General features: G+C 53.5%; 1 protein-coding gene and 1 long non-coding RNA gene across 5 annotated transcripts in view; one reads left to right on the top strand and one right to left on the bottom strand.

The window, feature by feature from the left end:
* Positions 1 to 2,141: 2,141 nt before the first annotated feature.
* CDH22 (cadherin 22) overlaps positions 2,142 to 12,162 on the bottom strand; it is a 67,375-nt gene continuing 57,354 nt past the window's right edge. For 2 of the 4 annotated variants that reach the window (XM_077873436.1, XM_077873435.1), the window contains 2 exons: positions 6,425 to 6,676; positions 2,142 to 3,476 (listed from right to left, as the gene is read on the bottom strand). In XM_077873436.1, coding sequence (XP_077729562.1) covers positions 2,890 to 3,476; positions 6,425 to 6,676 — 839 coding nt within the window. In that variant the 3' untranslated portion in view covers positions 2,142 to 2,889. Of the gene's footprint in view, positions 3,477 to 5,343; positions 6,327 to 6,424; positions 6,677 to 12,162 lie in introns of those variants that run through there. The other 2 variants (XM_077873437.1, XM_077873438.1) reach the window with 2 other exon arrangements.
* Positions 3,274 to 7,930, top strand: LOC144298454 (uncharacterized). The gene is made up of 3 exons (XR_013365398.1): positions 3,274 to 3,454; positions 3,963 to 4,080; positions 6,511 to 7,930. It is a non-coding gene; the product is annotated as an uncharacterized LOC144298454 (long non-coding RNA).

Consider the following 12,162-nt stretch of genomic DNA (forward strand, 5'->3'; position numbering starts at 1 on the left):
AACAAAGGCTACTTATTGGGTGGTTATGGGATTAGATGGATTAGTTCACGTGACATGCTTTGAGCAGGGCCTGGCACATGAGAGATGCCCAATAAGTACCAGGTATCAGCGGCCATTCCTGCATTCTATCCTCACTACAACCCTATGGAGTAGGTGGTCTGAGTCTGCAAAGCATGGGGAGGGTAAATAACATATCCAAAGTCACACAGCTGGTAAATGGTAGAGCCAGAGGCTCAGAACGTGAATCTCGATGAATAATGTTCTTTATTTCTGGCAGGATCCTGGGTGACCTTGGGAAGGTTATTCCCACGTGTGGGATTTGGAAGATGTTCAAGGATGCTTGTGACTCCGTGTGTGTCTACATCGTTCTGGACATGTAACCTGAACGTAACCTCCTTCCTGGCAGGGTCAGAATCTGTCAGGGCAACCAGGACACAAGGAAAGAACAAAGACTTGGAATTAGGGGTCCTGTGTTGTCCCAGCTCTGTCCTATACCAGCTGGGGGACCTTGAGCCAATCACTTTACTCCTCTGGGTCTCAGTTTCTCCTCTGCAATGGAGAGAGCAAAAACCAATCTGAGAAATGTTGCTGGGATTCTGTATATGGCAGCTGAACAGACACAGTGAGGGAGGGGATTACATGTCTCCTCCTGGGTCCCTGAGTTACCATGCCCACTTGTAGAGGAGATAGATACAGGAACCATGGGCCAAGTGTCCTACATGGGATGAGGGTCCCAATGTCACCCAATTTAGGACTACCTCACTCAGCCCATATATCTACTTTCAGGAGACATGCTCAAGTGCAGGGAAACATCCAGTTCCTCAGCCTGGCCTTTGAGTTCCTTCCCTGCCTGCCTCCAACCAGCCTTCCTTGCCTCAGGGCTCGCCATCCCTCCACCCAGTGATCCAGCCCCTAGGACTACACGTAGTCCCTGAAGCCATCACATGCTTCTGGCCTCTCCCCTCCTCCTGCCTTTGCAGATGCCTTTCTCTCTGCTTGGAATACTCTTGCTTGCTCAGACATCTCATACATCTCATTCTTTAAGATACAGCTGGAGTCACCTCCTCTGAGAAGCCCTCCACAAATTATTCAATCTTCCTTCAGTGTTTTCAGGACCTTGCCCTGTTAGTTCTGCTACAACTCTTATCAAGGGCATTACATTGGCTGCTTCTGCCCACCATGCCTGGTCCAGTGGGCCCTTTGCAGGAAGGCAGGAAGTACTTCTGACCTGCATAACCTTGGGTGCGTTACTACCTTCAGGACCTGTTTCCTCACCTGTGAAGCGGGGCTGACAGTATCTAGCTTAGATGAAATAATACAGGTAAGGCACTCAGGGCATAATGACCATCTCTGGATCTGTCACAGGGAACCTTGGCAAATGTGAAGGGAATCAATGAATATTCCCTGGATGAGTTAAAAAAATAATAATAATGCTAATGAGCATCCACTGAGCATTTCCAATGTGTCAGGAAGGCACTGGGATCAGAGCTTAACATGCATAATCTCCTTTAAGCCTCTTAACAACTCTTTAAGGGAGGGACTACCTACCATTAGCCCCATTTCACAGATGAGTAAACTGAGGCTTCAGCAGTTGAAGACTTTGATGAGGGCTGCCCAGCTAGTAGGAACTGGAATTTATAGCTGATTAACGCTGAATGAATGAATCACTTGGGGGTGGGCTGGGAGGACAAATAATCTACATCTTGTAATCATATGGTTTTAGAACTGGAGGCTCTTAAAGACAACTTAGCCCAAAGTTTTTAACTTAGGGGTCATGGGTGGGGAGACTGATGGGCTCCCGGACCAAACAGATAAGGTGCCCATCACACCCAGTGGCTTTGGCTCCTCCATCCCCTGCCAACTCTCCCACCTCACCGGAGTCCTTGAGCCTCTCAGCTTGTCCTCTCTTGGCACTCCTGCCAGGGGTCCTCTCCCAGTTCCACCTGACATTCCGGAAGGCTCCACAGTCACTGGGAATGTCCCTATCCCCTACTTTGGGTAGGAGCAGAGCCGACAATTGGAACCACTTCCTTCTCCCTTGGAGATGTTGGGAGAAGGGGGGAGAGCATAGCATGGCAGGAAGACAGTCACGGGGTGGGGTGGGGGTGGGGCTTCTAATAACGACAAAGATAACAATAGTATCAAAGGCTAACATTTATTGAACACCTACTATGTGCCAGGCACTGTCCTAACCACGTGACACCTATGACCACTTCTTACCCTCACAACTCATCGAGGTAGGTTCTGTTATTAGCCTCATGTGACACACGAGGGAACTGAGGCCCAGGGAAGTGAGGTAACTTGCCCAAGGCCAGGCAGCCTGGAAGGAAGTGCCAGAGGCGCGTCGTTCTGGCTAGGTGTCCTTGGACAGGCCACAGCCACTTCTCTGGGTGGCCGTCTCCATCTGTTACTGCAGGGTCCCACCTCATGTTTTCGCGACGACTAAGATGGTCTCTGTACAGTGTCCCAGCACACAGTAGGCGCTTAGTAAATGAACAGCCCTCCTTCTCTCTTGACTCCGATGGGGGAGACCCGGGAGGGGGGCACCTCAGCAGCATCCTCCCTCCGGGGTTCCCCCCCCCAGCCAGGAGTGAGTGACCCGCCCCATCTCCCCTTCTGACCCCAGAGCCACACAGTGCCCTGTCTCGCTGCAGTTTTAATGACGATGGTGGTGACCCCCCCGCACGTCTGGGCCAAAGCTGCACCCCCTCCCCTCCCCTCCCCACCCCTCCCCCGGGCGGGCCGTCCAGGAGGCCGTCTCCCAAGTCCCCGCTCCCGTCCGTCCGGCCGCCCTGGGAGGGTAGGGGGGCTAGGGGAGGGGCGAGCCGGGGAAGCGCTCCGTCCTGGGGCCCCGGGGCGGGGCGGGGCGGGGCGGGCGGCGCGGAGGGGCTAGGAGGCCGGGGCCTCGTCGTCCGCGCGGTGGCCGGCGTAGAGCGCGGCCAGGGGCCGGAAGCGCGGGCCCCAGCCGCTGAGATAGGCGAAGTCCTGCTCGGAGCCCGACGAGCCGCTGTGCAGCGAGCTGAGCGAGGCGGCCGGCGAGTCCGCGCCCTCGAAGGCGTAGGTCTGGAAGGCGTCGTAGGGCGGCACCGACAGGTCCCCGTCCGCCAGCGCCACCTTGCGGCTGATGAAGTCCCTGAACACCGAGAAGTCTGGCTCGGGGCTCGGCGGCCCCTGCGGGAGCGAGTGGCGCTCGGACGGCAGGTGGGCCTGCGGGGGGGTGCCCGCGCCCCCGCCCGCGCCCCCGCCCGCGCCCCCGCCCGCGCCCCCGCCCGCGCCCCCGCCGCCGTCGCCGCCCTTGAGCTCGCCGCCGAAGTCGTAGAGGCTCCGCAGCGCCGACATGTCGTAGGCCTCCGTGTCCTGCTCGCCGCCGCCCTCGTCGTTGTATTTGATGACATTGTCCCGCATGTCCTCGTCCTCGTCCGAGCTCAGGTGGCTCTTGTGGTGGCGCCTGAGGGTGAGGATCAGCAGCACCAGCACTGCGCGGGAGACAGAAGGGGCACGTGAGGGCCGGGCCCAGGGGCATTCCGGGGACCCCCCCCCCACCATCACCACCACCATCCTTCACACACAGGGGAGCCGGCCCAGCCTAACCGCTGGTGCGAATTTCCTAGATTTCTGTGCAAGAAGACGCTTCTTACAGTCAGACTGTACTGGCTATATGGATAGGTAGTGAGCTACCCATCTCGGGAGGTGTGCAAATCGAGGCTGCACCACCAGGCTGGGGTGATGGCACAGATGGCAGTGTTAAGAGATTTCAATGGGTGTGGGGGGCTGGATCCAACCTCTGAGGTCTCCATCCTCAACTCTATGAAGAGATCCAACCTGAGAGGTCTCTAGGTTCCTGGGAGCCCGGGGTGTGTGTGTGTGTAAAGGGGGCAGCTGAGGGGCAGATGGGGCAGGGGAATGAAAGATGTTTCCAACCTGACCTCTCTTTCCGCCTTACCCTCCTCTGTCTATTCCAGAAGTCCCGAGCACCTGCATTTGAGACCCCTTGAGTCTCGGGTCAAGATGTCCTCTGCAAAAGCCCCCACCCTGAGAGCTCCAGGCCAGGTTCCGAGCCTTCACCTCCAAGCTCCCCTGGTGAGGAGTCCCTCCCTCTGTCTCTCCGGTTCTCAGAGTGCAGTTGCTGGACCACCAGCAGCAGGAGCATCTCCTGGGAACTTGCTAGAAATGTGACTTCTCGGATCCTGTCCTAGATCTTACTGGCAGGCTGTCTTGATGAAGCCTCCAAGTGAGGCCCAGGCACTCAGGTTTGAGAACCACAGCTTCCCCCACCCCCAAACACACACTCTAAACTCTCCTTGGGGCCCCAGGGCGTGTGCCCCTAGCTTGGTGCCTGGCAGGCAGTAAGCCCTTGAAGCATGTTGTTGAGCGAATGACTGACTGAAGAGGTGGATGGAGAAGTAGTGAGTGTAAGGATGAAGAATGAGAGGATCGCTCCTTCTTGTGCTTTCTGCACTTGACTTGCAGGACTCCACGTTCTCTCCTTCTCCCACTACACTGATCACTCATTCTCCGCCTTCTAAGCAAACCTCCCCTTGCCTGTCTGACCTCTTAAAATCAGATGTCTCTGGATGGGGTCCTTGGCCCCGTATTCACACCCCTCCGTGGGTGCTCTCTTGTGGTCCATTTTGGGGCTGACCGCTCCCACATCCTAGCCTCCCACTCGGACTTACTTCTCCCTGTAAATCTACCTGTACGTCCAGCTTGCTCCTCAGCAAGTCCTCTGGGCCAACCAAGAGAATCTCACACTTAGCACTTGAAATAACCTTCCCCCTTCCCTGCCCTCAGTCTCCTCCGTGTCTGTGACGGCAGCCCCAACTTTCCAGTTACTCAGAGCTTTTGTGGGTTTTTTTTTTTTCTTTTCATGGATGGATCCCAGTGCCTGCAATAGTCTAGTACATGGAGGGGACTCGCTGGATGGATAAATAAGGAGCTGATGAACCATTGAGAGAATTAAATGGGTAGGTGAGTGGGTGGATGGAGAGACACGTGCTGGGTACCGTGCCAGGCACGGGATTCTTCTCGCTGCTCCTAACAGCTCTGGCGGGGCCAGTGGCCAGAGCCAGCTGCTGGGGCCAAGGGGCCGGGTTCCAGCCGGTGACCTAACAAGGTGGCACATGACAGGGAAGTGGGTGGGGCCTGGGAACAGGTCCGGAGGGAGGGAAGGTGTCAGAAGTGGGAAAGATGGATGGACAGCTTTCGGAGTGGAGGCTGGGAGCTGTGGAGGGGGATGCCCGAGAGAGCAGATGGTGGGGAGTGCGGGCGGCGGGCAACAGATGTGCCAGGCCTGATCAGCGATTCCGCCCGTCACCTTTAGAGCACTGATGTGCACTTTCTTCGTTTGTGGGCAATTAGGCAGAAATTTGTTTGCACTGCCTCGGAAAATGAAACCGCTGTAAAGTGCACCCTCTGGAAAAAGGGTTTCTGAGCCATGGGCTGGGGAGGGGAGAGAAGGGGGGCTGGGGCCTCCCAGCCAGGAGGAGCCTGCCTGCCCAGGGCCACCGCAGGGACCCGAGGAGGTGCAGCAACACTGGCAGGTTCTCGGTGGGGTGGGTAGCGGCCACCGCACCAGCGCCAGCGGGCAGGCGGCTGACATCTCCCAGGGAACAGAGCAGAGCTGTTAGCCACAATCTGGACCACACTTGGGTTCTTGGAGCTCTGGCTGGTTGCTGAAGTCCGGCAGTTGGAGCTGAGGTGAGGCAGTGGGAGGTGGCATTATGGCCACTGGAATCCAGCTCAGCATCTAGAACTTGACCTCTTCACTGGTGACGCTTTGTAGGCTCAACTGGATGCTGCTGGGATTGCTACCAGAGTAGATTTCGTCTCTTCAAAAGTCTTAAGATTTTTGCCCCAGCTCTCCTTGGGTTTTGCCCAGTTGAGCTTCATAGCAGGTGGCGTAGTTAAAGGGAACACAAGGTGAGGAGGCCTGATTTCAAGTCAGAACACTATGTACCCTTATGCAAGCCACTTAACCTGCGAGCCTCACTTTATTCCTCCGGAAAATGGGGATGATACACCCGGCCACATGGTTGTGAGGTTCACAACAGCCCCTTTTTACTAAAAGGATTTTACTAAAAGTCCTACATAGATAATAAAAAGGACAGTGGACATGAGAGAATTTTTAATAATATGCTTATTTTTAAAAACTGGGGAGAGTTTGGGCTGTGTAGAGAGGATGGCCGGCATGCAAATAGTCTCAGGTAGGGGTTGACACTTTGTGGAGTTGGTGGTGGGGCTGCTCCATCCTTAGAAGACTTGTCACAGGAGCTGCACCTTGGGGCTTGGACATCATTGGGGCCACCCTTCCTTGTGAGAGAGGGAAGCTGAGACCCGGGGGCAGGGGGTTACTAGGAAGCAAACTCCTCCACTCCTCCTGGGGTGGAGGCCAGAGAAGCAGGGGCGGGGCTCTGGGTGGACTCACCGACCAGGATGAGGACACAGACCAAGAGGGCGATGAGGGCGCCCGGGCTGAGGGAAGCAGCCATGACAAAGGCTGTGGTGTTGCAGGACTGGATGGCGCCAGAGCTGTCACAGCCACAGATGCGGATGGTGAGCGTGCCCGTGCTGCTCAGCGTGGGCGGCCCGCTGTCCACCACCAGGATGGGCAAGAAGAACACGTCCTGCTCCTGCCGGTTGAAGCCCAAGTGCTGAGTGTGCACCGCTGCTGTGTTGTCTGCTCCGGAAAAAAGGGAGTGGCGTGTGACTTGGGGTCCCGGGTCAGCCTCCCCTGGCCTGGCCACCTCCTGCTGCCACCTTGGGATTTGTCTCCCTCTGCCCCAAGCTCCTGCCTCCCAGGGGACCCGTGGATCTACTCCTCGATCTCCCCAAATTCTGCCCCCACCTGCCTGACAATCCTGTTCCCAGCCATGTAGCCCATCGTTCCGTCCTTAGCTGTCACAAGATTCTACTCCCAGCTGTCTCAAGATTCTGTTTTCAGCTATTCCAAGGTTTTGTCCCCAGCTGCGCCAAGGTCCTGTCCCCAGCTTTTTCAAGATTCTGTCCCCAGCTGGGCCAAGGTCCTGTCTGGGGCTATGTTAATTTTTTTCCCTGATACATCTCAACAGCCTGTTTTTCTTCCACCCCAGCCACCCAGTGTTCCCTGACCCTGGGGTCCTGGGGTCCTTGGGTTGTGGCTTACTGTGTCCTGACAAGTCCTGGGTCACAGAGAAGACTGAGAATGTCTTCTGTGGCACCTGGCTCTGGCTGAGGGAGCTTTCTTAAGAGACTGATCCTGGAGGGCTGAGGGCATAGTCCCTGGGGCCTGATGAGGGGACCCTGGCGCACCAGGGTCTTCTTCCTACACGTGTGACCAGAGAGGACAGTGAACTAACACAAGTCATGCTCATTACACCACTTCAGCCAGTTGCTGGGAATGCCAGGCAGGCCTCAGTGGGACTCTGGTCTCAGGGCATGGGCTTATGTGCTAGGCGGTGCCCACTTCCCCCGCCCTTCCTGCCTCTCTTGTATAGGTCAGGCCATCCCTGAACCTCCACCATTTTGATGCCTGTCAATGTGGTGGCACAGACTCGGGGCCCGGCTGGCTGCTGCCCCCACCCCTCACAGCCAGCTCCACACAAGGGGCCCTGCCTCCCTGTGGGGAGCCCGGGCTTCCCTCCAGAGTCCTTCTCCTGCCCTCACAGCCTTCCTTCCGGCTAGTCTCTCTGACCTCCAGCTTTGGCATTCTGGGTCCCCTCCCCAGCTCTGGGGTCCCAGTTACTCCAATTCATTCCTTAGTCCTGGCTTCCCCCAATCATGGACACGATGCAGGAGGAAAGAGCTGACTTGTGACCTTGAACACATCTGTGAAGTGAACTAGAGGTCCAGCTCAAACAAGACTGCTCATGGGTTTTAGCTCATGTGATGGTATCATGAGGTTTTGTGACATTATTCTATCTACTTTTACACACATTTGAAAATTTCCATTAAAATATTTAGAAAATAATGCCGAGTCTATCATTTACTAGCTTGGGACCTCACTTAGCTTCTCCGGACCTCAGTTTTCTCATCTATAACTGAGGCAAATCGTAGGACATACGTGTGAGGGTTATGTGGTGAAATTCATGCATAGCCCTTAGAATCAGTCCCAGCACATAGAAATTCTCCATAAGTCCTGGCTATTCTTTTTGTCCATGCCCTACCCCCATGGTCCCTGTGCTGCACCACTGGCCTGCTCTCTGTGTAAACTGCCCTGCTTCTACTCGCCATGTCCCTTGCTAGCTGGAATACCCTTTCCACCTTCTTACCTGGGCAAATTCCTCATCTGTCATGCTCCAGCTAAATGTCACCTCCTTTCTGTGGCCTCCTTTCTCCGCTTCCCTGGGAAGGAAGGATTTATGGCTCCCCCTCCCTGCTCTGACTATGCAGGTGCCATGCACACTTCTGTTAAAGCACTTGTCACATTGTGTTAGGTTAGCGTGTGCCTGTCTCTGTCCTGGCACTGAGCCAGATTTAAAGACTGGCACTTGAATGAACCACAACTTTTGGGGTAACTGGTCGTCCCCGGGTCAGCTTCTCAAGCTCTGGCTTCAACTGCAGCTGGCCTATCAAAGGGGATATCAACCCGAGCTGTGAAAATATCTGCCTTCCTGAGGGGAGGAATGAAGTTGAGAGCAAGATAAGAACAAGGGAATGATGTGGGGCTCCTCTGCATTGACTGCATGCTTTTGATGTATCAAGGACTGTGTGGATGTTTTAAATAGATAGTAATGTTTAATTGTCCTAACCACTGAGAGTTATGACATTATTTACATTTTATGCACGTGGAAGTTGAGGTTCAGAGAGAAGTGATTTGTCTGAATTTATCCAGTGAATTGGTGACATAGCTATCTTTCCCATCCACCCATCAAATCACCCATTTATCCATCCATCCTCTATCCACCCATCCATCCATTCTCCATCCACCCATCCATCTATCCACCTATCCACCCATCCATCCATCCTCTATCTATCCATCCTCCATCCACCCATCCATCTTCCACCCACAAATCCATCTATCCTCCATCCACCCACCTATCCATCCATCCATCCATCCATCCTCACTCACCCATCCATCCATCCTCCATCCACCCATCCATTTATCCATCTATCTTCCATCCACCCATCCATCTATACATCCATCATCCATCCATTTATCCATCATCCATCCACACATCCATCCTCCATCCACCCATCCATCTGTCCTCCATTCACCCATCTATCCATCCATCCATCATCCATCAATTCAACCATCCATCCGTCCATCCCTCCATCCATCCATCCATCCATCCATCCATCATCCACCCCCCATCCACCCATCCATCTTCCACCCATCCATTCACCCATCATCCATCCATTCATCCATCCATCCATCCATCCACCCACCCACCTATCCATCATCCGTCCATCATTTATCCATCCAATAAGTCTTTATTGAGTAATTACTGTGTCCTAGTCCCTGGGAGAAAACAATGGAGAGCTAAACCAATCACAGTCCTGGATATGAACTTATATTCTAATGTGAGAGACAAATGTTAATTGAGTAAACCCACAATTTAGTCTATAATTACAAACCATGGGGTGAGTGCTAAGAAGGAAAAGTACAGGAAGAGTGCCTAACAGAGGACTCTACTTAAGTAGTCTGAGAGGTAAGGGGAGATTTTCTTGAAAGAAGTGATATTATTGCTGAGACCCAAGTGGTGAGTTCAAGGAAAGGGGGCACCCTATGCAAAGGCCTTGAGATTGGAAGCATAATTTTCTCAAGGAACTAAAGCAGTCCTTTGTGACTGGAGGGATGAAGGTGATAGCTAGAGTGAGTCAAGGTCAAGCTGGGGGTGGGGGTCAGGAGCTCATCATGGAAAGTCTTAGAGGCCATAGTCAGGAATTAGGGTTATTTTCTTAACGAGAGGCCATTGATTGGTGGGTTTTAAGAAAAGAAGAGACTGAGCAACATGCCATCCATTCATTCCACAGCAAATACTAATTGAGCACCCTCTCTATGTCAGGACTATCCTAGCACCTGAGGAGATGGCAACGAACAAGACAGACATGGCCCCTGCCTTTGCTAAGCCTACATTCTAGGCAAGGGAGTTTCTAATCTAAAACACAAGAGTGGACATGGAAGATCAGTTAGGAAGATATTATGTGTTTTAGGTGTGAGAGGATAGTGGTAGTAGAGGCATAGAGAAGTAGATAGATTTGAAAAATGAGTAGCTGGTTCTGGCTCAGCCTCAAATTCCTAAGCAAGAACAGGGGAGAGGAGAGGAGATGTTTGTTTCTCAGGGTTGCTGTCTTTGGCCATGGAGCCATATGTTCTGAGAGCTCTGGTCCCTGCCACTCCTCCGCCCAACAAAAGGGAATCCCTGGGCATCAACCCTGAACTTCCTGAGTTGCCTTCCTCGGCAGCAGCTGGCTTCACCTGGGGAAGCCGCTGGTCACTCCAGACCCTTACCCCACCCTTCCAGGCAGGATCTGCGCCCAGCATTGTACCCATCCATCTGGCCTGACATACATCAGTGTCAATCCCTGGCTGCAAAAGCAATATTTATAAATCAGGTTTCCAAACTGGCTACAAATGTGTACAAAGAAACAGATGGGTTGGGGTAGCTGTTTGTCACCCAGGATATTTATACGGTGAGGAGGAGGGGGCTTGGCAGGCCGTGGGAAGGGGCTAGAGAGCCAGTGGAGGAGCCCTTCCACGGCTGTGCTGAGCTCAGCATACGGCTGCCACTCTTGCTCCTGGAGCTTGCACCAGGTGGTCACACTGGATGGGAGCGTTTGGCGGCTCCCCGTCAAAGAGGGGCAGTTGGGAAAGAACTTCAGGCTCCTTGGATTGGAAAGACTTGTGAACTTGGCGAGGTCAAGCCAGGGCTATTTGTGTCTCCTGGGGCCAACTCAGGATACCGCTGGAATAATGATCAGGCAAGGCACTACCAGTTGTTAAAATACTGAAATACTTCCAAAAAGGTTTCAACAGCTCTGACTCTGCATGCCCCAAGTCCCCCTGCTGTCTCTGTCTTTCCCCCATGCCCACCCCTAACTTTGACACAATCAAGCCACTAAGGTAGTACAGTAGGGCTCCAGGGTCCTGCTCCAGGTTATTTTTGGTCAGTGTCCCTTTCGGTTGGTTATCTGAACTGCACTGGTTGTGGAATATTTTTAGTATGACTCTTGGAAATACAGAGAATCTGGCTTCACAGGCCACTGAGGTCCCTCCTTTTAGAGGGAAGGGTTGTAAAGGCATTGGGGGTGATCCCAGACCTGTTCCAGGGTCAGAAAGAACCAACATGACTTGATCTCCTAGTCCTGGCATCCACTCACTCCAACCAGGCAGGCTTTCTGTTCCTTGAACATCCCAGGCCTGCTCTCACCTCAGGGCCTTTGCACTTGCTGTTCACTCCACTTGGAACAGTCTTTATCCAGTTATCAGCATGCCTCACTCCCTAAATTCCTTTATATTAGTACTCACTATTGATTCCTTCAGAGAGGGTTTCCCAGACCCTCTTATTTTAAAAAGCTCCTACTCTTACTCTGCTTTATTTTCCCGTGTTTTGTTTAATACCCACTATGTGCCAGGCACTGCTGTAGGCACCCATGGCCCAGCACTGAACAAAACCAAGTCCAGACTCCTGTGGAAATTGCATTATTCATCCTCCAGCCACTTAGCATCTTCAACATATTATCACTTGTTTAATCTCTACCTCCCCTCACCAGAATGTCACCTCCACGAGGGCAGGGATATTGGCTTTTTTTGCCACTGCATTTTGGGCACTATGTTTCAATAAATAATTGCTGAATACAGGAAACTACATGTTCTAGGTACTAATAATATACCCCAGCAGCCCTCATCTTGCTGGGGCTCCCTAGCCAGGTGGCTAGGCACTTTCAGCTCCAATTTACAGATGACAAAACAGAGGCTTAGGAGGTGCAAATCTTGCCAGCATTGCACAGAGAGTCCCCAGCTGAGCCTGGGCTGGGATCCAGGCCCCTCACGCCCAGTCCACTGACCACTCCCCCACCCCCACCTCCAGTTCAGTCCTCAAAGGGTCAGACTTGGGCTTCTTGAGGAATTTGCAGGGGCATACAGCGGGATCAGTAAGGCTGGGCAGGGTGGTCACTTTCAAGGTGGCAAATGAGCTAAAGCAGGAAGCACTCTGGATCGGAGACAGGGACTCCCTGTATGGC

Source organism: Canis aureus, chromosome 26, assembly GCF_053574225.1.
Source record: "Canis aureus isolate CA01 chromosome 26, VMU_Caureus_v.1.0, whole genome shotgun sequence".
NCBI classification, from domain to species: domain Eukaryota; kingdom Metazoa; phylum Chordata; class Mammalia; order Carnivora; family Canidae; genus Canis; species Canis aureus.